The sequence below is a fragment of the Hemiscyllium ocellatum genome, chromosome 4 (genome assembly GCF_020745735.1).
Source record: "Hemiscyllium ocellatum isolate sHemOce1 chromosome 4, sHemOce1.pat.X.cur, whole genome shotgun sequence".
Classification (NCBI taxonomy): domain Eukaryota; kingdom Metazoa; phylum Chordata; class Chondrichthyes; order Orectolobiformes; family Hemiscylliidae; genus Hemiscyllium; species Hemiscyllium ocellatum.
Genome location: NC_083404.1, coordinates 105661556 through 105686699, shown reverse-complemented (window position 1 = coordinate 105686699; position 25144 = coordinate 105661556). Strand labels below are relative to the sequence as shown.

At 42.4% G+C, this 25144-nt stretch overlaps 2 protein-coding genes across 5 annotated transcripts in view; one reads left to right on the top strand and one right to left on the bottom strand.

Moving 5' to 3' along the window:
• Positions 1-4270, bottom strand: part of LOC132815479 (tubulin delta chain-like) — an 84192-nt gene extending 79922 nt beyond the window's left edge. For both annotated transcript variants that reach the window (XM_060824441.1, XM_060824442.1), the window contains exons 1-2: positions 4199-4270; positions 922-1027 (exon numbers count right to left, since the gene is read on the bottom strand). In XM_060824441.1, the coding sequence (XP_060680424.1) occupies positions 922-1025 (104 nt within the window). In that variant the 5' untranslated portion in view covers positions 1026-1027; positions 4199-4270. The remainder of the gene's footprint in view (positions 1-921; positions 1028-4198) is intronic.
• Positions 4271-4520: 250 nt separating this feature from the next.
• setd2 (SET domain containing 2, histone lysine methyltransferase) overlaps positions 4521-25144 on the top strand; it is a 124338-nt gene continuing 103714 nt past the window's right edge. For 2 of the 3 annotated variants that reach the window (XM_060823727.1, XM_060823725.1), the window contains exon 1: positions 4521-5022. In XM_060823727.1, the coding sequence (XP_060679710.1) occupies positions 4988-5022 (35 nt within the window). In that variant the 5' untranslated portion in view covers positions 4521-4987. Of the gene's footprint in view, positions 5023-9867; positions 9955-25144 lie in introns of those variants that run through there. The other variant, XM_060823726.1, reaches the window with a different exon arrangement.

Genomic DNA, 25144 nt, shown 5'->3' with positions numbered 1-25144 from the left:
GTAGGTTCTTTTGGCTATTTTTCCCCAACTTTTGTCTTCACTTGTCTCAAGGCCATAGCCCTGACTGGGTACAACAGTCCATGGAATTTCCCATTATTCATTGGTGAAGTGCAGGAATGGGTGCTGACAGGCATTTTGAAATTATGGGGCACATTTGCTGGCTCCAATACCCTCTTCAGCCAGTCGATAACTAACAAAGGTCAGTGTGTAACAATCAGAAGTTAAATCACTTCTACTTCTTCCCATCCTACTTAGGGTCAAATTCAAAGTAGAGTGGAAAAGGGTGGTGCTGGAAAAGCATCCGAAGTGCAGGAGCTTATGCCTAAAACATTGACTCTCCTGCTCCTCAGATGCTGCCTGACCTACTGTGCATTTCCAGCCCCCCCCCCCCCAACTTTTCGACTCGGACTCTTCAGTATCTGCCGTCCTCACTTGCTCCGAGTTGCTTCAAATTCAAAGTACACAGAGGAAACCGTACCTGTGGAGGAGGCCAGAGTGATTCATACAGCTGCTGCTGCTCCTCTGAGATCACCTACTCCAGCACAGGTCTACATTCAAGCTTGAAATCTTTTGTTCTTTGTGGTTTAGTGCTACACAAAGTGGTGATTTTATTCATTAACTCCCGAGGGTGCCATACAGCAGACCTCTCCAGGCCCATGGACAACTTGAAAACTAAATACAACATTGAAACACAGGAGCAAGGAACAAGAGCAGGCCATTCAACCCTTTGATCATGATCTACCATCTAATTAGCCAATTACATCACAGCTCAACACTACTTACCCATCGTTGCTCGTTATCTTGATTGCATGATACCCTTAACAAACAATCAATTCTATTTGTCTCAGTCTTAAAAGCTCTAATTATCCCAGATTCACAGTGTTTTCAGTTACAGTCAGGTTCCAGGGGGAAATCACTGACCTGTCCAAGGTAGAATTTGGAGCCTTTTCATTGGTAACCAGCTTCCACCATTCCTGTCCGACTTGATTGCCACATTGCCCAATCTGTAGCCAAATGGTGGACATTCCTACAGGAAAAGAAGAAAATGGTGGCCATATCTCATGGCGTACAGAATCCCAATGTATAGTGCCCATAGCAAGCAACAAGCATGGAATAGGGTTTAAAGGAGAAAAAGAGAAAGTGAATACTCATCTGAACACAGCCACTTTTTTAACACTGAGAACAAAATCATTCTGGTTGTAAAAACAATTCGGAAAAATCTAAAGTGGGCAACGAACGCACACCCACCCCCTTCCCACTGTGCAGGTCATGTTAAAATTGTTATTGGACCGTGAGAGACAAACAGCAGTTGAAAGAAAAGAAAGACTTGCATCCTGATAGTGACTCTCATAACCACCGAATGCCTTAAAGTGCTTCACAGACAATGAAGTGCTTGTGAAGTTGAATCACGGTGATTATCTCAAAATACAGCAGCTAATTTACAATGTTGGCTGAGGGATAAATATTGACCTGGACACCAGGGATAACTCCCCTGCTCCTCTTCAAATACTGCCATGGGATCTTTTGCATTCACCCGACTAGGTAGACCAAGATTAAATATCTCATTTGACAGACGGCACATCAAACAAATGCAATGCCCTTTCAGTACTAAACTGGAGGGTTGGCCTTGAATTTTGTTCTCAAATCCTGGAGTTGGACTTCAACTCAGAACCTTATGTTTCAAATAATAAAAGCAAAATATTGTGGATGCTAGAAATCTGAAATAAATGTCACAATGACTGACTGCCTACAAATGTGACATTTTATAAAATTCCTACTTTGGAAATAAAACCAATCTGATTTAAGGTTTGGATACAGACAGACTCTAACCTTACACCTTTAATGCATTGTCTGAGTGAGATGTCACTTTTAAAAAGTATTGATAAAACCTTAAGTTGTCTCAGAATTGTGACTTGAAAGAAGTTCTGGGATCTACATAATAATCAATCAAAACCTGCATTCTAAGTGATTAAAGACTTAACAGTAATCTAGGTTTGTTCAATACATCACATCAGTTGTATGACACTTTGAACTTTTACTATAAATTCTGTGTTCTATGATTCTGCCCCATTAGCCATCTGATGAAGGAGCAGCGCTCCAAAAGCTTGTACTTTCAAATAAACTTGTTGGATTATAACCTGGTGTTGTGTGAATTTTAAACTTTATTAGTCAAGGTATTGAATAGAAGAACAAGCTGGTAGCTATGTAGCACATTAGTTCAGGCATAGCTGGAGTACTATGTGCAGTTCTGATTGCTGTCCTATAGGAAGGATGTGATTGCATGGGGCAGGGGCAGAGTAGATTCACCATGCCAGCGTGTTTTTGCTATGACGTTAAATATTGGGCTGATTTCCTTATGGCAAAGGAGGCTGAGGAGCGGTGGTCAAAATTAAGAGGGTTACAGATAGGATGGACAGGAAGAAACTTTTCCTCTTAGTAGTGGGCATATTTTTTAAGATAAAGGACAGAAAGTATTTTCATTTACAGAGGGTAGTGGGCATCTGGAACTCATGGTCTGACAGAATGGTATAGGAGGGAATCATCACAGTGTATAAGAACTTAGAAGTTCACTTAAAGCACCATACCAAACGAGGCAATGGGCCAAATGTGACTAGAGCTGTACAGAGGTGATTTCAGCCTTAGGTGACTGTCTGTGTGGCGTTTGCACTTTCTCCCATGGAATGAGGGTATGACTGGCCATTTATTGCTCACAGGGGAGTTATGAGTCAACCACATTGCTGTGGGTCTGGAGTCACATGTAGGCCAACAGTTTCCTTCCGTAAAAGGACATTAGTGAATCAGATGAGTTTTTTTCCTGACAATTGGCAATGATTTCATGGTGGTCATTAGACTCTTAATTCCTGAGTGAATTCAATTCCACCATTTGCTATGGCTGGATTTAAACCTATGTCCCCAGAACATTAGCTGTGTTTCTGGATTAACAAACCAATCACAATACCACTAGGCCATTGCCTCCCAGGGTCTGTGGGGATTTCTTCCCATGTCATCCAGTGATGTGCAGGTTAAGTGGGTTGGCGATGGTAAATTGTCCCGTGGTATCCAGTGATGTGCAGGCTAGGTGGGTTAGCCATGGTAAATATGGGGTTACAGGGATAGGGTGGGGGGACTGGATCTGGGTGGGATGGTGTTCAGAGGGTTGGTGCAGATTCAATGGTCCAAATGGCCTCTTCCACACAGTCATGATTCTATGATCCTAGATGCTTGATATAAACATGATGGGCCAAAGCACCTTTTCCATGAAACCCTATGCTTATGACTCAGAAGCAAGTGTCTCACCAACTGTGCCAGCTGACAACAAGATACAAGGAATGGAAAAGGGAGACATGGGTTATACACACAGATAGATGACATAGGTTATTTGAAGTGGTTGAAAAATTAACATAGTCCTGGGCCCTATTCTTCAAATAGGTATTTATCATGGGATCTGAAACAGCAGACCCAACAGTACTGGATGTTGCAGGTGAGATATTAAGCCAACAAAGGACTGTTTCTGAACTACACTGAAGTTTCAATCTCATTTAAGTCTATGGACTGGGGCTTGGTCTCAGAGTTCAGTATAACCATTAAAACTATGAATAGGAAGTAATAGTAGGAAAATCCCAGAGTGTTCAATCACAGCCTTCTGGGAATGGAACTTTCCAATTCTACCTGGTATAAATATACAGAGGAAATTTCGATATGGGGGCATAGGCACAAGCCTAGAATAACATTTTTTTAGGACTCAAAACCTCGGCGTTTCTGAAATCAGTTTTACATGCTGCTGTTTCCAAAAAAAAACTCTGAACAACTAACGATGCACGTGTTATCATTCTACACAGTCCTGTACTCTACAGTAACTCAATTGGTCACAGTCTGTTGCTAAGGAAGAGGCATCGTATCAAAGACATAAAAAACTGAAAGTGCCAGGCGGTTCGAAAGCGATTGAGGAAATTGTCTCTCGTACAATCAAGAGTGTCGTTCACCTCTTTAAAGTTTTAAAAACAAGGTGCAAATTTTTTATTAAAAATTATAAACAGAATTCATTATAACGAATTGATTTTTTTCCACCCCATGACCAAGTGTTTTTGAATCGTTACAATTTTCTTTTAAATTGAAACTTTTAAGAAGAAAAATGAGAACAGACGTTATTCCACAAACAAACCCATATCTCTAATTGCAGAAAGAAACAAACACAAACCTGGCGATTCGCAGCAGTTAACTCCTGTAAATGAATGATAATAAAATGTCGCTTGTTATGTCAGTTTTACCAGTCGGCCAGGCACTTTCAATTGGCCCAGGCGTTTGTCGATTTTACAGGAAAGTCCCAGTCTCTTTTTAAAAAAACTATCTCGGTTCATTTCCGTTTGTTACGGAGCGACGTACATCGTCCTAGTGTTCTTTCTCGAGCCTAAAAAAACACACATAGAATGTGTGCTTAAAACAAGAGAGAAACCAGATTAAAAAAAAGATTAAAATGGATTTGGATGTAAAGAATTTCGTTTCTTTCTGACGGAGGATTTTTTTACGTTACAGTTTTTTTTCTGTCGAGGCAAAACGGGGATTAAAAAAAGATCGTGTGCCTAGTGTTTTCACTTATATTTGGTACAATAATATATATAGAAGGGATGTTTTAAAAGAAGGGATTCGTGTTTGGATTCCACAAGGCGACCAGCGGCGGAGCAGCAAGCATGGAATGAAGCTGAAGGGCAACATTTGTATCGGATCGGAGGAGAAAATTGATACAAAAAGGTTCGATTTTGGAACGTCGCGGGCGCCGGGATTCTAATTTCAGAACGTCGAGTTACCAGTCGCTTCGGGAGGAAAACTCGCAACGTTCCATAGGAAGGTGGAAGACAAATTTATAAAGAAAGAAATTTACACACCGGCCGGGATAATCGTTGGGGGATTTTTTTTTCTTTCTCGTTGTTTTATTATTTTTTCTTTTTAATGCTGAATGTTTTGAGTAAAATAGCGCCGCTCGGTGAAGATGGGGGACGCTTATGACCCAGAGCACCCGACCGAGTAAGTAATTAAAATATTTATTATTATCATATAATTGATATGTTTAGTTGTTTCACGGCGGATTCCCAGAAAAAGAAAACTTGGAATTTGAAATGTGATTTGGGAGAGGGTGGATGCAAAACCATGAGTTTGGACTGTTTTGCGAAGCGGTCCTTCAGGGAAGGTCTCAAAAGGATTGGAGCGCAGGCCCCTGTGATGGTCACTCTCCTAACGTTTTAATCCCCTCCTGTTTTACCTTCAGCCATCTCCCAACCCCTTGTTTGGCTGTAACGTAAAATAAATGGCGGGTAAACTTTGAAAGGGGGAGGATTAACAGATACATAGGATAGCATTAGGAACGGAGATGCAAGGCCCGAAATCCACGACGCTCGCGTACATGTAATGGGCGGGCGGTGAAGCTTGCGGCACCAGTGGAGTGTCTGACTGGGGGCGTAGGGCTGGCTGTTGGTGTTTTGAGCCACGAAAGAGTAGCCCGAGTAGGATTTTTTAGCTGGACAGTGGTATAGTCACAGAGAGAATGGTAGGTCGGGTGGGAGTGATCAAGAGGGGTTAGTTGAAGAGAGAGATGAACGCTTGTTTGACCGGGGTGTTGGGGGTGGGGGTGTTCTCTTACTTGGCAAAGTGTTAATGTTTGGTATAAAACACTCAGCAATTAGCTCCATCTTGCTGCACTGGACACAATGGAGCCAGAATGAAGGGCTGTAAACATCAGAATGGTCAACATAATCAGCCAAATGCATAGTGGCCATCATTTGCCAAAAAAACACCGTTGGATGCCATCTTGAGTCATTTCAAGCTGTTATCACAAACTCTCATAGCCATGAGGAAGAAAATTCATGATCATTTTTATACTAAAACACGTGCAAAATATTCATTTTGAGATAAAGCTTTCACTAATTGCAAGCTAGCCAGATCAAAGTGATCTCTAAATCTACATATAATAGACAGAATTTTACATTCTTTTAAAATGGAACAAAATATTCAAATGAGGGAACTCTTTCTGTCACTGAAGCACTCTCCTCTATGCTGGGAAGTCTTCTGTACACAATTTTCCAAGCTGGACTTTGACAAACTGTTCATGTTAAAATGAGACATCTGCAGAATATTCTGGAAATGTAGGCTGGTCTTGGACAAGGTAAAGGTGGGTTCATGATATGGGTGGGTACCCTTTGTCAAGAAATGAACAAGTTTTAAGATGGAGGGATCGGAACTGTGATTTGCTCTTTTTATTTGCACCTTCAGGTGGTGATTGTCCTGATGGTGATTTCTAACATTTACTGGCTTTTATGCGCTCCTAATATAATCCTTCATAACAAATGAGAAATTAGCAATATGTCCTAAATTTACACAGTACCTTTCACCACTGAGGGCATCCAAAGGGCCTTAGTGTCCAGGGGAGTACTTTTGACATAGTCGGTGATATATCCAAGACAAACTTGCTCATCCACTCATCCACGCTTTGCTAAGACCCACACAAAGGAACGAATTCAGTAATGAGAACCAACCAGTTTTTGATTTTGGTTGTGGGATAAATATTGACTAGAACACTGGGAAGATCTTCCTGGCTCTTCAACTTGTGCTTGTGTCTTTCACATTCAACTTGGGGGAGAGACAGGGCCTCAGTTTAATGTTGTGAATGAATAATGGCACCATAAACTGTGTGGTGCACCCTTACTACATCACTGCTCTTTGACTGTATGAGCAGTCAAATTCTCTGGGTATCTCGGCCAAGACTGCTCATCTCTTCCTAATTTCATGCCCTCAAGCATGTTGCTTCCATCACGCAAAGTGCGGTACTGACTATCAGTGGGAATGGTAGTGTAGCACTTATTTTAATGAAGAAGGCATGGTCGAAGAGGCTACATTTTAGGCAAGATGGTATACTTAGGAAATCGCAAAGAATGGAATATCTTAGAATTAATAGTTGACGGTACCCTTTGTATGGTTGCTATCAATTGTTTGACCAACATTTTTCTTTGTGAGAGTTGTACAGAATTGTCATTGAATATCCAGAGACACCCCCTTTCACCCAGCAGCGCTCCAGTAGACTAAGACTGTGTGAAATTAGGTGTGCGTCCGGAGAGCATGTTCAAGTAGAAAGGAATACAAGAAAACTTTAAATCTCATGAACAGGTTGGAAAGGAATGTGTAGATGTTTCTAATCGGCCTGTTCAGACAGGCCTTGGGCAGGTGGGGCTTGAACCCAGACTTTGTGACCCAGAGCTAAGCCCATTGCCGTTGCACCACAAGAGCACTTGCAAGTTTACTGCATGGTCGAAAGTTTTACCTTTATTGGGTATTTTTCGTCAACCTATTCAGAGATGCTCTGACGCACCAAGGCACTTGAACGCAAAACTCCTGATTCCGAGGTAGGGTCACTACCATTGTACCACAAGAGCCATTTTTCCAAAAGGAATGAATACAGTGAATATAAAGGGAGAACTTAATGATGGACAGTCAAAGGTTTGTTGACACACACTAGAAAGCTCAAAGAAACCGAGAGATTTTGGGGTGCTTGTCCACACATCCTGGAAACTGACAGGGCAAGTTAATAGGGTGGTTAACTTCTGGGTATCAGTGGAGGTATAGTTCATAAGAGCAGGGTGGCTGTGTTAGAGCTTTACATGACATTTTGGATATGGAGTACTGCGTATAGTTCTGGTTACCACCCTGTAGGAAGGCTGTGATTGCACTGGAGGGATGCAGAAGAGATTCACCTGGGATGGAGCAGTTTAACATGAAAATATTCTGGATAAGCTTGGGCTATTTTAGAGCAGTGAAGGTTGAGGGGGGAACCTGAGTGAGGTATAAAAAGTATAGGCAGTTTGGCAGAAAACAACTGTTCTCTTTTGTTGAAGGGACAATGAAAAGGGGCAGACTCTGGAAGTGAAAGGCAGGAGGTTTAGTGGGACTTGAAATATATTTTCATTCAGAAGGTGGTGCAGGTTTGGAATGCACTGCCTGGGAGGGTTATTGAGGCTGGTAACCTCTCAGCTTTTAAAATGTACTTAGATGAGCACTTGAAATGTCCTCCTATTCAATGATAACGGCCAAGTGCTGGAAATTGGGACTAGTGTAGTTTAGTTATTTTTTGCAGTACAGATGTGATGGACTGAAGGTCCTCTTCTGTACTGTTTTTTTTTATGATCCATACAATGAGTTTCAAGAGAGGAACATTTGCATGACACCTTTCACCACATTTGGAGATGGACAGTGAAATACCTTTGAAATGTGGTCACTTTCAATGTAGAAAAAGTTGCATCTAATTTAGGCAAAGCAAGTTTCCACAAACTGCAATTAAATGGTTGATCGCGCTATGTTTTGTGGTGATGGTTGTGGGGTAAATATTGATCCTGGCACCAGGAGAACTCCCCTTTTCAAACAGTGCTGGAAGATCCTTTGCCTGAAGTCATTTGAGGTAATTGAGAGTCTCTGAAAAAATAAACTATCTGTTACCGGTGGGCATGTAAGCTAAAACATGTCAGATTGGCACAAGCTGCAATATTGTGATTTGGAATTCTAGGTTTCCTTGGTTAACTTGATTGGTAGTACTTCCCTAGAAGTAAATATTCGTGGCGCTGTCTTTGATGACACTGAGCCACTTCTGAATTGGTCATTAAAATATACAAAGCACAGGAGGAAAGAAACTTGGGTGGGATTGTGAGATCTTTCTCCACTCTTGAGATTAGCATTCAACCTCTCTCATTCTCTTTCCCCCTTCTCCTCCTCCCTATCTTAAAGTAACAATCATAACTTTATAGTCAGGTACTCAAGCCAGGTAATTGGGCCTGTTCTGTGAATTGCTCCTCAATGTATTAAATGTTCCATGATCTACTCTGGGTGACCACATTTGCACAATTACACAATTCTCTCTTTTTTTTTCAATTGACTTTCTGAAAGGTGGCAAGGTACGGTGGCTCAGTGGTTTGCACTGCTGCCTCACAGCACCAGGTCCCAGGTTTGATTCCAGCCTTGGGTGACTGTGTGGAGTTTGCACATTCTCCCCGTGTCTGCGTGGGTTTCCTCCCACAGTCCAAACATGTGTAGGTCAGGAGAATTGGCCATGCTAAATTGCCTATAGCAATAGGTGCATTAGTCAGAGGGTAGTGGGTCTGGGTGGGTTACTCTTCGGAGGGTCGGTGTGGACTGGTTGGGACCTGTAGGGAATCTAATCTAAATGCTGACAGAATGTCTGCCTTTGTTGTGAATTTAGAAATCAGCATAATTTCAGCATACTGTCTATGTCAGAGTTGAGGAATTTATTCACTTTGAGGGTCATGATTCTTTTGGAATTCTCTACCCCAGGCAGCTGCATTATGAAATATTTTCGTTGCTGACATGGACAGACTTTTGAACTAAAGGAAAGTTATGGAGAGAGTCAGTAAATTGGAATCGAAGCCAAGTTTAGGCCGATTTTAATGAATGGTGAAGCTGAAGGAGTTCTAAGCGAACTAATCTTGCTTCTGTTTCTTATGTTCTTTGAAGCCAGAAATCTTTTTGTCAAGTCTTTTTCAATGTTTTTATGACTTCTCTTGACGAACCACTCCATTTGGCTTTCCAGGCTGCTTTATGGGTTGAAGTCGTATTGTCGAAGATTAAATATGTGGGTCCAAAAGGGCGTATGCAGCTTCGAGTAGTGTTGAGCGGTGTTGCTGAGGTCCTGGTGAACAAGGAGATGTTCATTTTCTTCAGTTTCCTGGATTTCCCAGAAGGTTGCAGCATCTCGGTGAATGGACAGAGCAGTATGCAACAACATGAGAAGCCAGGGTTTTGGGGCTGGCTTGACGTTTCCAATGATACACCACATTGCAATATTCAGTTGACAATCAACAAGTTGAGCGTGATCCTTCTGATCCTAACTCGTGCTCAGTGCTGGCCTGGGAACTCGAGGAGCCTCACTGTGGTCTGAAGCGCCGATGCTGATGTTCCACAGTTTGTACTTGCCAATTTCCTGCTTTGTTCTGAAATGGGTCTGAGTGGGGTTCATGTTGCAAATTATTGTTACAGATGTTCACTGGGTGCATACTTAGTTTTCCCGTTATCAAGATGCAATGCAGTGTTTGTTGTATTGTTAGGACTTGACTTGAGCTTCTATATCTGGAAATAATTCCTCTATATGTTTAGTTTATTGCTCAAATGGACTCTTGAAGTAAGGGGTCTGACATTGGTTGAGTTTGGACAATATTAATTCACCATGAACTTGCTTTGAAATTTTTGTTTTAACATGCCTCTGCCTTCATGTTGGGTTTCTTTTCATTTCCTTGCACAACTTCCATCCTTTTCACTTTGCAGCTTAATTTTTACATAATCAGTGGCTCCAGCAATTGTCCTTGGATTCAATGCATTAGTTACTGTCCACTGATTTCACATGTCAACTTGTGGTTCTTTGGTGACTACAGTGCTCCAACACTGTACCATAGCAAAGAGCATGCTCTTCAGTTGCAAGCTTAGCCACATTGGTGATTCCATTGCAAGAAGGGTCATAACACAAACTGAACTGACACCCGCACAAACATGTTTTTGAGTGAAGATTCTCAGGTGAAGAAGAATGTACTCTAGTTCAGTTTCCCCCCCTCCTCACCTGGTTGTTAAGTGGACTGAACTCAATGTTCGAGGAGAAAGTGAGGTCTGCAGATGCTGGAGTTCAGAGCTGAAAATGTGTTGCTGAAAAAGCGCAGCAGGTCAGGCAGCATCCAGGGAACAGGAGATTCAACGTTTCGGGCATAAGCCCTTCTTCAGGAATTCCTGAAGGAGGGCTTATGCCCGAAACATCGAATCTCCTGTTCCCTGGATGCTGCCTGACCTGCTGCGCTTTTTCAGCAACACATTTTCAGCTCTGAACTCAATGTTCGCACTATTATTCATTTGGCAGAATTCAAGGACTGAACCCACAGCCAATTGGGCACAATGGTCCTCACTATTCCAGCTCATGGGAGCTGATGTTTGTTTGAATTTATGATGTGGAGGTGCCGGTGTTGGACTGGGGTGGACAAAGTCAGAAGTCCCACAACACCAAGGTATAGTCCAGCAGGTGTATTTCATATCACAAGCTTTCGGAGTGCTGCTGCTTTGTCAGGTGAGGGTCAAATAAACCTGTTGGACTATAAACTGGTATCGTGCGACTTCTGACTTAGTTTACATTTAGCCATTTGCAGTAAAAATGAAAGAATTGAGGATGCTGTAAATCAGAAACAAACAAATTGCTCAGCTGGTCTACCAGCATCTGTAGAGGAAAATATGATTTAACGTTTCGGGTAAGTGACCTTTCCTCAAAACTGTTCTGAGCGAAACGTTAACTCTGATTTCTTTTTATATAGATGCTGCCATACCTGCTGAGCTTTTCCAGCAATTTTTGTTTTTTGTTATTGGTGCAGTGACCAGTTGTTATCTGGCAGTCAGCATGAGGTAGATGTTGGAGATGGACTGTGCTGAATTTGTTTCTCTGGACTTTGGGGTTCGGAAGTCACAGTGCTGCATTTGTGCACCAGACGTAGGCCAATCAACCCCTCATGTCTGTGCCATCATTCTGTTACCTCAGTCCAATTAGAGTAGGCACCCTTGTGGAAACTGTCGATGGGAAATAAATGCTGACCTCGTCCGCATCGTCAATGTCCCATGAATAATGAGAAACAAATAACTACCTCAGTTCCAACAAAAATCTATCAATCTCGATCTTCAATATTTCAATTGGCCCAGCATTCACAGTCTTTCAGTAGAGAGTATTTAATTGAGTGAAGAGGTATTTTCTGATTTTATCCCTCAACAACTCAGATTATGTCTTGTACTGAGCTCACCTACATCAGAAAATGATTTCTCTCTTTCTGGATTTTGAACCTTTTTTATCATGATGAATACATTCGTTAGAATACCCTTAATCCTTCACTTACAGGATGTGTATCAGTGCTGCCTATAATATGGAAAGCTTAACACCCAACTAGTGGAAACCAAAAATTCATGACTGTTTTGTGGATATGAAATTTAACCAAAGTTTGTTTTTAAGATTTTCTTAAGTTTGTGCCGCTCTTATCAGACAAAATACTATGTGATCCTGCTCCGCTCTAGGACTGGAGCATGTAATCTCAGCTGTCGCATCAGTATCACACTGAGGGACTGCTGCAGTACGACAGGTTTATTTTTCTGATGAGATGTTAAGTTGAGGTGCTCCTGTTGTATTGAGATGGATGTTAAAAGATCCCCTCACGCTTTTGGTAGTGGTCTGGTGATTATGTTACTTAATTAGTAATTGAGGGAATATTAAAATCGCACTAGCAATTTGTGAATTGCAATTCAGTTTTTAAAATCTAAAAGTTAAAAGTTAAAACCAGCAAAAGTGACCAGTCAGCTACCAAACTCAGCTGGTTCACGAACTTGTTTTAGTGAAGCAAACCTGCTGTTCTTAGCCAATCCGGTCAATGTATGACTTGGTTGGACTCCTCAACTGCCCTCTGAAATAGTCTGACAAACATTCAGCTATACTGACCAGGGCAACTCAGAATGTGGAATACATGCTGGCTCTGCCAGTGATACTATCAGCCCAAGAATGAGTTTTAAAATAACCATTGTTTGTGTGCCAGTGTTCCCCTGCTAACAGCTTAATAGGCCATTTAGGGTTGCTGCGTTTTCCTGCATAATAATCATCAATGACTCCACTTCTGATAATCTCTTGTACAAGTGAATTATTAAGGGAATGAAAAGTTACTAGATAAGTACAAATTAAGTGCTTTTCTCTTTCCCAGGGGAATTACTAAGTCTGCCCAAGCGGAAATCTGTGAAGTAACTCTTCATAAGTATATTCAGTTCTGTATTGGTATTTCACACTTGTGTCTGTTTCATTCACACAGAGGGATAAGGTACCCTGTTGGGTATGTTACTAGACGAGTAATCGTAGGTCCAGATTGATGTCCCCAAGACATGAGTTCAAGCCCCAATATTGCTGGAGAATTTGAATGTAATTACTAAATTGTGAATAAATACTATTGAGTATCATGAAACTGCCATATAATCACGAACAGTACCATAACTGAAGATGAGATCCTAATATGGTGAACTACAACATAGGACTAAGCAGCATGCTTGAGACAGCAAAGTAATCTAGATGTAAATGGCAGTGGACAATGACACCAGCTGGAGAAGCTTTGAAAGGATCCCTATCCTCAGTGTAAAGGAGCCCAGTGCATGTTTTTTTTTAATTTGCCTGTGGGACATGGGTGTTATTGGATGGCCAGCGTTTGTTGCATGTCCCTATTTGCTGTTGAGAAGGTGGTGGCTAGCTGCTTTCCTGAACCACTACAGACCTTTTGCTGTCGGTACAAGGCCATTCTGGAAGAAATTGTGGGATTTTGATCCAGCTATACTGAAGGTGTGCTAAGGCAGATGAGTGGCTTAGAGGGTAACGTGCAGGTGGTGATTGTTCCCATGGCCCTGCTGCCCTGCTCCTTCCAGACGGAGGTAGTCATGAGTTTAGAAAGTGTTGTCTAAGGATCTTTGGTGAACTTCTGAATGGTACACCGTGCTACTGCTGAGCATTGGTGGTGGAGGGAGTGGATGTTTTATGGGGGTGTGGTGTTAAACTTGAGGACTGTTGGAGCTGTACCCATTCAAGAAGGTGGGGAGATTTCCATTTCTCACTTGAGCCTTGTAGATGTTGGACAGAATTTGGGGAATCAAGAAGTGAAAACTTGCAACAGTGTTACTAGCCCTTGATCTGCTCTTGTAGCCACTGAGTTTGTATGGCTAGTTCAGTTTCTGGTCAATGGTAATCCCCAGAATGTTGGTGTTGGGGGATTCAGTAATGGTGACATCATTCAACATCGAGGGGCAATGATTAGATTGTCTCTTACTGGGAATGGTTGTTGTCTGGCCTTTGTGCGATTAATTGAAAATATCTACCCTGAGGAACTCCTGCAGAGGTGTCCTGGAGTTGAAATGATTGACCTCCAATAACCACAACTGTCTTTTTATAGGACTATAGCCTCACTGTACCAACCTGCAGAGAGCTCTCCCTTGATTCCTGTTGACTCCAGTTTTACTAGGGCTCCTTGATGCCATACCCAGTCAAATGCAGCATTGATGTCAAGGGCAGATACTTGCACCCATACCTCTGGAGTTTAGCTCTTTTGTCCATGTTTGAACCAAGGCTGAAATGAGGTCAAGAGTTGAGTGGTTCTGGCAGAACCCAAGCAGTGTGTCAGCTAGCAGGTTATTGCTGAGCGTGTGCTGCTTGATAGCACTGTTGTTTACCCTTTTCATCTCTCTGACAGGTTTCGATTTGTCCTGCTTTTTGCATCAATGTGAAAGGCAAGGCTAAAGCATTTGCAACCATCTTCTTCATCCAGAAGGGACCAGTGGTTGATATAGCTCCACCACCACCAGAGTGCCAGCCAATAACTGAATTGTTTTGCTGCACATCTTAGCAAGAAATTGTCTGTATACTACTGGGGCTTGACAATATCATGTCTGTGATGCTAAAAATGTGCATCCAGAATGGATGTATGCCTAAGCCATCCAACTGTGGAAATTTGCCTAGATGTGCCCTGTCCACAAAAAAAGGACAAATCCAAACCAACTGCTTTTGCCTCATCAGCCTACTCGCCATCATCAGCAAAGTGATGTCAAAATGCAGTGAAGTAATGCCTGCACACAAAATGAATCGCCATTCATAATGATATTATAACCTTTAGTCCAAATATCTCCGAGCTCCAGAGATGTGATGAAAGTGACTGCTCTTGACTGAGGAGTGTGACAACCAGAAGCCCTAGTAAACTTTTTAAAGATTTGGAGAAAAGCACTATTTGGAGATATAAACAATTTGGATGAGAATATAGGAAGCATGTTTTACTAAGTTTGCGGATAACACCAATATTGTTGGTATAGTGGACACTGAAGAAGATTATCTAAGAGTACAATGGGATCTTGATAGGTCAGTGAGCCGAGGAATGACAGATGGAGTTTAGTTCAGATAAATATGAGGGGTCACATTATGGTAAGAAAAAGCAGGGCCGGACTCTCTCTCTCTCAATGGTAGGGCCCTTGGAAGTGTTGTCGAGAACACACCAAGGGTTTCAGGTACATGGTTCTTTGAAAGTGGCGTCACAGGTAGATGGCGAAGAAGGCATTTGGCCCACTTGCCTTCATCGTTCGGATGAGTGAGTACAGGAGTTGGGACGTCACATTACAGCTGTATAAGACGTTGGTACGGCCACATTTGGAGTACTGCATACAATTCTGGTCGCCTGTTGTAGGAAGGATTTGTTAAACTGAAAAAGGTTCATAATAGATTTACAAGGATGCTACTGAGACTGAAAGGTTTAAGTTATAAGGATAGGCTATGGCTGTTTTCCCTGGAGTGTAGGAGGCTGAGGGGTGACCTTATAGAGGTTTATAAAATCATGAGGGACATGGAGAAGGTGAATCGCCATGGTCTTTTCCCCAGCTTAAAGGAGTCCATAACTCAAGGGTGAAGCTTTAAGGTGAGAGGGGAAAGATTAAATAGAGACCTGAGGAGCAACCTTTTCGCATGTAGATGGTGCATTAATGGAACAAACTGCCACACAAAGTGGAGGAGGTGAGTACAGTTACAACATAAAAGACATTTGGAGATGTACATAGATAGGAAAGGTTTGGAGGGCCAAACGCAGGCAAATGGGATTCACATCACACTGCTGCCTCACAACACCAGGGGCCCGGGTTCAATTCCTGCCTTGGGCGATTGTCTGTATGGAGTTTGCACTTTCTCCCCGTGTCTGCATGGGTTTCCTCTGGGTGCTCTGGTTTCCTCCCGCATTCCAAAAGATGTGTAGGTGAATTAGCCATGGTGAATTGCCCGTTTGTGTTCGGTGCATTCGCCAGGGGTAAATGTAGGGAAATGAGTCTGGGTGGGTTACTCTTCAGAGAGTCCATGTGGACCTTTTAGGCCAAAGGGCCTGTTTCCACACTGTAGGGAATCTAATCTAATCTACAACCACCACCATCTCAACTCTAGAATGCAGGGGTCCCACAGCACCATTTACTATGCCGAGTCGTCTTCAGCTGCTTTAATAATGACCTTCCCCTTCTCTTAAGATGTTCTGACTCTGTGTCATTATTAACCAGTAACATTAATGGCATACACTCATCTCCAACAATAAAGAATCTAACCATTTGTGTTACCATAACTTAATTTGCCCATTATGAGTGTCATCCTGGGTGTTACTTTTGACCGGAAACTTAACTAGACAGGTCAGATAGACATGGTGGCTATTGAGCAGGTCATGTAATTCTACAATGAGTGACTCCCCTCTTTACTCCCAGAATTCTTTTCATCATTTGACAGACCAGATCTCGAGTGAGTTGGAATACTCTTCGTTTGCCTGAATGAATGCGGTCCAGCAAAGGTCTTAAGATCAACGCCTTCCAGTACATAGCAGCTTGCTTGATGGATACTCAATCCTCTGACTGACTTAAACATTCGCTTCCTCCATTGCTGACATGCAATGACACCAGTATATACTACGTGCAAGGTGCAGTGCAGCGACTCCTACAACCTCACCTCCCAAACCCGTGACCTCCAGCACTTTGAAGGACAAGTGTAGCCAACATGGGAACAACATCACATTCAAGTTCTCCTCTAAGCCACACACCATCATGGCTTGAAACTGTGTTGCAATTCCTTCACTGTCAAGGGATCAAAATCCTGGAATCTCCCTTAACAGCAAAGCAGAATTTCCTGCACTGCCTGATCAGCAGTGGTTCAAGAGAATGGCTTACCATCACCAATACATAAACGCTGGATGCTGATAGCCAAAAGGAAAACAAAATTATGAGTGAAATGCCTGTGCTTGGGTTTCCACGATAGCTTTGTGTCTAAGGAATGGATAGACCATCTGGTCTGACAGAAAGGAAGAACCTGACATTGATCATGCACTCTCTGCAGACTTGATGTGGAAGTACTTTATATGTAGTCAGTGTTGTAAATCAGTAAATGCAGCATCCAGTTTTCACACTTTAAGATTCAATGAGAAATCTACTGAATTGCTGTTGGATGAGAAATAACTATTGGCCCGATCACTAACAGAGTTTCCCCTTTTCTTTTATGTTTTAGTTTAATGGCTCCTCTTAAGAATGGACCTTGTCTAGTTTTCCAGCAGTACTGCCCTGAAGTGTCTTCCCAGATTCTCACTCGAAAGTGAGACTTGACAATACAGCTCTCTGATGCCACTTTCAAAAGTGGTTACGTTGAGTCAAGTGATGTTGTGGAATGGGGTGGAAATTGGAGCAATGGATTGAGTGTGGTGTACAGCCACTCAGATAAACGCAAGGTTTGAACTAGTGGTTATCAGTGAACGTACCACAGGAACTCAAGGGCTCTTATGGCATAATGGTAATGTCTCTGCCTCAGGCCAGAGACCAGGATTCAAGTCAAGTCTGTATTAGAACAGGTCTGAAGGAGTAAATGTTTAAAAATAATCTACCAAAGAAGCTCACTAACATTGTTAGAAAAACCATTGTGGGATCATTTGGACGTCTCACCTTTGGCACTGTCAGTCCTGGATGCATTTTCAATGACTTTACTGTCCTCACCTCTGCTATCTGAACTGTTACAAATATATCAGCTTTTGAGTGAACATTTTTTTTTGGAAAATCGTTTTAAATGCCTTGACACTAAGTTCTGAGCTAATATTGAGGGGTTCTTGTCTTATGTATTTAATATGTTGTACAGCTCACTAATGTTGTGGTGTAATGAAGTGTAGGATTTAAACTTCCTTCACACAGTGTTCTGTTTATGGCATCTTTTGAAATTTGTTCACCCCTCCCAAGCCCAATTTCCCATTATGGTGGCAGAATTTTGTCATTGTGAACTATGTTTGCACACCTAAAAGGTGACTTCAAATCGTAGAATCCCGACAGTGCAAATAGAGGCCATTCAGCCCATCCAGTCTGCAGCAATATTCCAAACAGCATTCCACCCAGGACCCTTACCCTATCCCAATACCACCATTGACTTTGGATAAGCCACTTAGTTTACACAGAGGGCAATTCAGCTTAGCTGATCCACGTAACCTGTGCATCTTTGGACTGTGGGAGGAAACTGGAGCACCCAGCAGAAACCCACACAGGCATGGAGGAATGTGCAAACTCCTCACAGGCCATGGTTAGAATCAGACCAGAGTATCTGCTGCTGTGAGAAAGCAGTGCTAACTACTGTGCCACCTGCTCCAGAAGTATTTTCTAACATCTCTGAATGGGTTGATTAGGGAAAGAAAAATGAGAGGTGATTTTATTGAAACGTATTACGATTCTGAAGGGACTTGACAGGTTGGATGCTGAAAGAACATTTCTGAAGAGTTACAGATTAAAGATGCCGATTGGGAAGGATTAGTTTTCTGAGGATCATTGAATGTTTAGAAATCTCTTTCCCCAAAGAGCATTAGAGGTTAGGTCAATATATTCTAGGCTGAGTTTGGCGGATTTTTTTGATTTACCGGACAGTTGAGCGTTATGAGGCAGAGGCAGGCATATGGAGATAAAGTTATAATGAGGTTAGTTTAAGTTTATTGATGGCAGAGCAGGCTCAACGGACCAAGTACATACTCCCATTTCTAATGATTTTAAGATTTATTATTTGGATGGTAAAGTGCTTTACTCTCCTGGTTCTTGTCCGATTCTAGAAGTTGCTTATTTTGAAGGTTGGAGGTTAATGCTGATCGCTGGGGCAGGATTGGCATTCACCTTGTTGTTGTAGACATCTCTTGCTGGATAATGTCCACGTTAGGATCCAGCTGGGCAGGGGCATTCCTGTTCAAGTGTCTGTGTCTTGTTGAAGGGCACTATATTAATTGAATTGGAATATGTTTACAACCTCATCCTTCCTGAGCATTTGGTACATAGTTTTAAAGATAAAACTTAAGCATTGAATCAAGAAACATTTTTTGACAAAGCTTTGTGGATTTTTGAAAACTTCATTCCCAAATATGCATTGTTTTTAAATTTGAGATGGATAGAATTCATGAGCAAGCCCTTCAAAGATGTGGAGCAAAGGATGGAAAATGAAGGTGAGCAAAAACGTCACCTGTGATCTGATTGAAGGGTGGAACTGGGTCATGGGACCTCCTGGATTCCAGTTATTCTAATGTACCTTTCCATGAATGTTTTTTGTAAGATCCCCATCCTAAATGGACACAGTGCCACAGCGGTGATACTGCCTTGATCTCTGATGGCCATGTAATTATACATACTTTCAGGGAAGCATAGGAGATGGTATTTATCCAAAAATGGCTATTATCCAAAAATTGATGTTATTACTGTAAATATTTGGCCTTGAATCCTAATCATACTACAGAGGGTCCCTGATTTAAAAATGTCTGATTTCTAAGTGCTTGTACTTACGAATGTAATCCGTGCAGGGATGTAATTTTAAAGAGATATAAATATTTTGTGTACTTAGAAACAGTTGTTTTATATTGTACACCATTGTGTTCCAAGGCACGCTTGCTTTCAGTGGTCAGTGCATTGAGTGTGGGTGTTGGGGTGTCATGTTGTGGCTGCATAGGACATTGGTTTAGACCACTTTTAGACTGCTGCATTCATTTCTGGTTTCCCTGCTTCAGGAAGGATGTTGTTAAACTTGAAAGGGTTCAGAAAAGGTTTACGAGGATGTTGCCGCGCATGGACGGTTTGAGCTGCAGGGAGAGGCTGAGTAGGCTGGTAAATCCTTTCCATGGAGCATTGGAAGCTGAGGAGTGACCTTAGTAAAGGTTTATAAATCATGAGAGACATGGATTGGGTAAATAGTCAAGGTCTTTTTTTTTCCCCCAGTGTAGGGGAGTCCAAATCTAGAAAGCATAGGTTTAAGGTGAGCGGGGAAAGATTTAAAAGGGACCAAAGGGGTGCCTTTTCACAATGAAGGTGGTGCGTGTATGGAACAAGCTGCAAGAGGAAGTAGTGGAGGCTGGTTCAACTACAGTTTAAAAGGCATCTGGATGGGTACGTGAATAGGAAGGGTTTAGAGGGATGCCTGCAAATGGAACTAGATCAATTTAGGATAGTATGAACAAATTGGGCCGAAAGATCTGGTTCCATAACATAAAACACTATGACTTGCGAACAAACTCTGAAACAGAACCTGTTGCAACCTAGAACTGCCTATGTATCAAAATATTGGTGTGGCAGCATGGTCTTATCTGTATGCAATTGCTATATAACTAGGAAAGGCCAATAAAACACTTTTATCAAAATATAATCTTTTCTTGTAATAGCACTAATTTTTTGAATGCAATTTTTCTTGTTATTATTTTAGTCAAAACTTTGACAGAATCAAAGCTTCTCACTCTCTAAGAAGCTATGTAAAGCAACTGTGGTATAAAAGCAGATACTTTATCAAGAATCTGACCTTGTGACTTGTTTATGGTTGTAGAACATGAATATCTAATTGGGAATTGTTTTCTTCTGAGTTGGAAAGGCAGATTTATGTCCGATAGGCTCAGTTTCACTCAAGGATTTTTTGCTTGAAATCTGTCTAATTTCAATTTCAACATTCATCTTCATTGAAAACTGCTTTCAAATGGCCAATTTTGTTCTGAGTTCTTGTTTAGATTTCAAGTTTTGTAGTAACGTTATAACTCCTTCCTTGAGTCAATGACTTGGATGAGGGGACCGAAGGAAGTAGCAAAATTTGCAGATGGTACCTCAAGATATGTAGCAACCTATGTTGTGAAGAGCACATCAGGAGGATGCAGATGGGCATAAACTGAGTGGGCAAAAATGTGATAGATGGCATACAATGTGGGAAAACACCAAGTTGTTCACTTTGGTAGGCAACATTTAAAATGTTTTGAATAAAGTACAGAGGAAACTCGATTATCCGAGTGAGATGGGCAGGCACTATTTCTTTGGGATGATCGATTATTTGGTTAATTGATTTCCTCTGGGGCTCGGAGTTTTCTGTGAATCTGCTCCCCGTTCAGGAGACTAGGCAGCAGCACACTGCACGTCAGCCACCACCACCTCGTCTGCACCCCCCCCCCCCCCCCAACACCACCCCTGCCCACCCCAAACTTCATCTGTCCCCCCAAACCTGTCTGCTCCAACCCCATCCAACACTGCCCCCACCCCCTGCCCCCCCCCCAAACCCCATCTGCCGTCCCACCCGCACCCAACCCCGTCCGCTCCCCGCCTGCCCCCAACCCCATCCAACACCGCCACCCCTGTCTGCTCCACCCCCATCCACTGTCCAAACCCTGTTTTTCCCCCCACCAGGGCAGCCGGACTGGACACCAACAGTAAGACTGCTACTGCCTTTATGAGGTAAGTCTCCAAATAGCGCATGCGCCACACCCATAACTTTTTACTACAAGTTCCACCTCTGCCCCTTATCTGGGTAAGGGGGGTTTAGGGTTTAAGGATGGCACGGTGGCTCAGTGGTTAGCGCTGCTGCCTCACAGCACCAGGTTTGATTCTGACCTCAGGCGACTGTCTGTGCGGAGTTTGCACGTTCTCCCCATGTCTGTGTGGGTTTCCTCCAGGTGCTCCGGTTTCCTCCCACAGTCCAAAGATGTGCAGTTCAGGTGAATTGGCCATGCTAAATTGCCCATAGTGTTAGGTGCATTAGTCAGAGGGAAATGGGTCTGGGTGGGTTACTCTTCGGTGGGTCGGTGTGGGCTGGTTGGGCCGAAGGGCCTGTTTCCACACTGGAGGGAATCTAATCTAATCTATACTCCCACCCCTGTGTAGAACTCCAGTGAAAGTGTGTGTGTGTGTGTGTGTGTGTGCGTGCGCGCGTGTGTACGCGCGGCGGGGGGAGGGGGTGGGGAGTATTTCAGTGAGCCGAGTTCATTTTTTAGTCATTGTACCTGTAATCAAAAGACGTGATCAGGGTTGAACTAGCTCTTTGAAGTAATCTTTCTATCTGGCCATCAAGATCTCCTTTGGATAATCCAATGTTCAGATAGTCGAGGTTCCTCTGTATACTTCAAGTGTAGTCACTATTTGTCTATAGTTGCAGCTAATTTGTAAATTCAGTGCATTTCACTTGGGTTTGGGAGGTCAGTTATCAATATTATTAGAATAATACAAGGACATTGGAGTTAATAAGCTTCACTGAAAATGCTGTGTACAACCTTCTGTGCAAGTCAATTTTTAAAAAAAATGTGATCTTGAGATGTGCTGTTTGTTCGACAACATTTATAGCCCATTCTCATTGGTTTTAAGAGGGTGATGGTGGTTTCTTCTTGAACATCATGATTTGTTTAATTAGGTTACATTAGGGGCTTGCAAGAGTTAACCAGGTAGATTTGGACTGGAGCTGAAAATGTGTTGCTAGAAAAGCACAGCAGATCAGGCAGCATCCAAGGAACAGGAGTCATGCATAAGACAGACCAGGTGTGACAGGAAGACTTCTCCCTTGAAGGACATTACATTTTTTATAATAAACCAGTTGTTTTCATATTTTTGTTCTTGTGGGAGACTGTCACTTATTAGATTTTGTAAAGTTGATTTCATAACTCATAATGTGTCCTTTGGGTCTGTGGTTACTCATCCAGTACCACAACCATTAATTTGTACCCAACCAGCAGCACCTATTTACTGTTTATACTATGAAGCATACAGAAATACAGCTCTGTATTGTGCTATTATAAACTTCTCTCACAATTCATTCCATGTAGAATGCTATTTATTAAAGTGAAGACATCTGGTTCTCAATTTTGCACATATGCATTGGGTGGTGTTTGTCAGGGAGTAGTGTTGTCCTGGGCACTGAAAGAGCTCCCCCTCCTGTGATTTGAATAAATTCAATTTCAGGCCACATGCATTCCTGGCAAGGCCAGCATTTGTTCCATTGAGAAAGTGATGAGATGGTACTACCTTAAACTGCTCACTCCTTGTAAAGATGTTGTTTCCACAATGCTGTCCCTCTTGATAGCAAATTAGCACAATTTGTGTGGCTTTCTCGGTAGAGGCTGCCTAAAGTGGGGTCATGAGCTGAAACTTTGGGGTTGCAAACTCTGAACCAGCCATAGAGCTTTGATTGAGTTGTAGCAGCTATGCTCTTGTTCAAACAGGACCCTGTGTCAAAGGCCCTAAACCCCCACCAGTTCTCTACTCAATCCCACTTGGGAGGTCATGACAAATTTCATGCTTAAAATGGGATCATATTAGGGAAACGTTTGAGAAGTGCTGTTGTTGAGAGCAGGAAAGAGTTAATCATGTTGCGTCACAGATGGGTTTCCATCCCTACTGGGCATTACAGAACCAGTTGAATGTTTACAGCACTTAAGTGATTTGTATTGATACCAGGTATTCACAAACAGCCTGTGGTATATTCTTTGGTGAGACTACTTTGTTGGAATATCTCAATGTGTTTTACCTGAATCACCTACAACAGACAGAACCATAATTGAATTCATGGAGAGGTGATAAAACTGAATTTTTATGTTGTGCCTTTCACAATCTTGTGCTGTCCCAAAGTGCGTCTCAGCTCAACAAATGCTTTGGAGGCGAGATCACTTTTTTGTACTAATGGCACAGGCAGCACTCCCTCACAACTGGACAGTCATGTTGGCCTAACAATGGGAACAGAGAAAGAGGGAGGGGTGGGGGGTAAGGGGAAAACCTATTTGTAAAAGGCAACGGGGTTCATGTTCCAAGAATTGGTGTGCCTTTTGGACCTCTCGGAAAGATTTGGTGATGAGTCATAATCAGGGCCTGTGAGAGTGAGCACTCTGCGATGGCATTCCTTTGGTAACTACGGCAACAGACTGCCAGCTGGAACAGTCAACTTTTAAACGGTAGGGAGGGAACAGAAACTGCAGTAGACCTAGGCCTTCTCATTTTAATGGGGTATATTTGTGGAGTTTTTCTTTCTCTAAATGTTTATTTTAAAATTTTACTGTGTATGTACACACTGTGGGGCTGGGTTGAGATTTTCAAAACAATCGAGTTAGCCGTTTTTTCCTTTTTTTTGTGTTTTCAGAGTGTTCAGCTTTCTCTCGCACTTGGCTCAGCCCCTACCCCCTAATATTTTCCAATTTTCCAACTTCCCCTCTCATTACTCGAGGTGTGGGGGCTAGTGAATGTAGGGTGGACTTAGTGAGGGGGCAAGGTTTGACTACAAGCTGCTATCAAATTATTTTCTAAACCTGCTTTGCCCCTTGCCCTCCACAGGTAGGATCACCAACTGTCCCAGATTGTCCTGAAGTCTCTGGGAATTGGAAGATTAAATTCCCAAGGTAATGGTGTAAGCAAATGGGGCAAACAATAATTTGGGCGATTCTCGATGAATATTGAAGTGTTTTTTATTACTTTTGTATCCTTGTGCTCTTCCCAAGTGAATCGATAAAAGGATTTACAGATAATAACGACACACCTTTCATGGCTGCGATTACCTTACTGCCACTGTCCTTTGGTTTTGTTAATCAATACAGCAGGAGTGTTTTTTGAGATTGCATACCATGTAGAGGCCACCCCAAGCACCAGGGGGTGTGTGTCCAATAAATGTCAGTCCAGAATTCGGAGTTCAGACTCCTTGTCAGAACAGTCTGAAGTGCGATCTAAACCTGTGTTTTGACTTGTCTTTGGAAAAGCACCAAAGACAAGTCCATATCAAATTCTCATTGCCATTATTTGCTTACTCTAATTCACTCCATTGGGAGGACACATCAAGTGTCATGGTGTAAGTGGGTACTGCAGATGCTGGAGATTAGAAAAGCACAGCAGGTCAAGCAGCATCCGAGGAGCAGAAAAATCAACGTTTCGGGCAAAAGCCCTTCATTAAGTGTCTTGACTGTTGCAGAAGGAAAACCCAGTAAAACCTGTGAACTTTTAAAATTTATTCACGGAATGTGGGCATCGTCGAGCTGGCATTTATTGCCCAGAGGGCAGTTAAGCACAATGGTCATTGGTAAGGATGACCATTCTCTCCCTGAAAGGGCATTTGTGAACCAGATGGATTTCTCAGACAATTCACAATGTCATGGTAATCATTACATTCTTGATTCCAGATTTGTGTTGAATTTAATATCCACCATCTACCATGGCAGCATTCCAAGTAGGATCCCCAGAATACTACCCAGGTCTCTGGATTAACTGTCTAGTGGGGTCATTGCCTCCCCACTTAAGACATACTGATGTGACTCATCTTGTTAGCCTC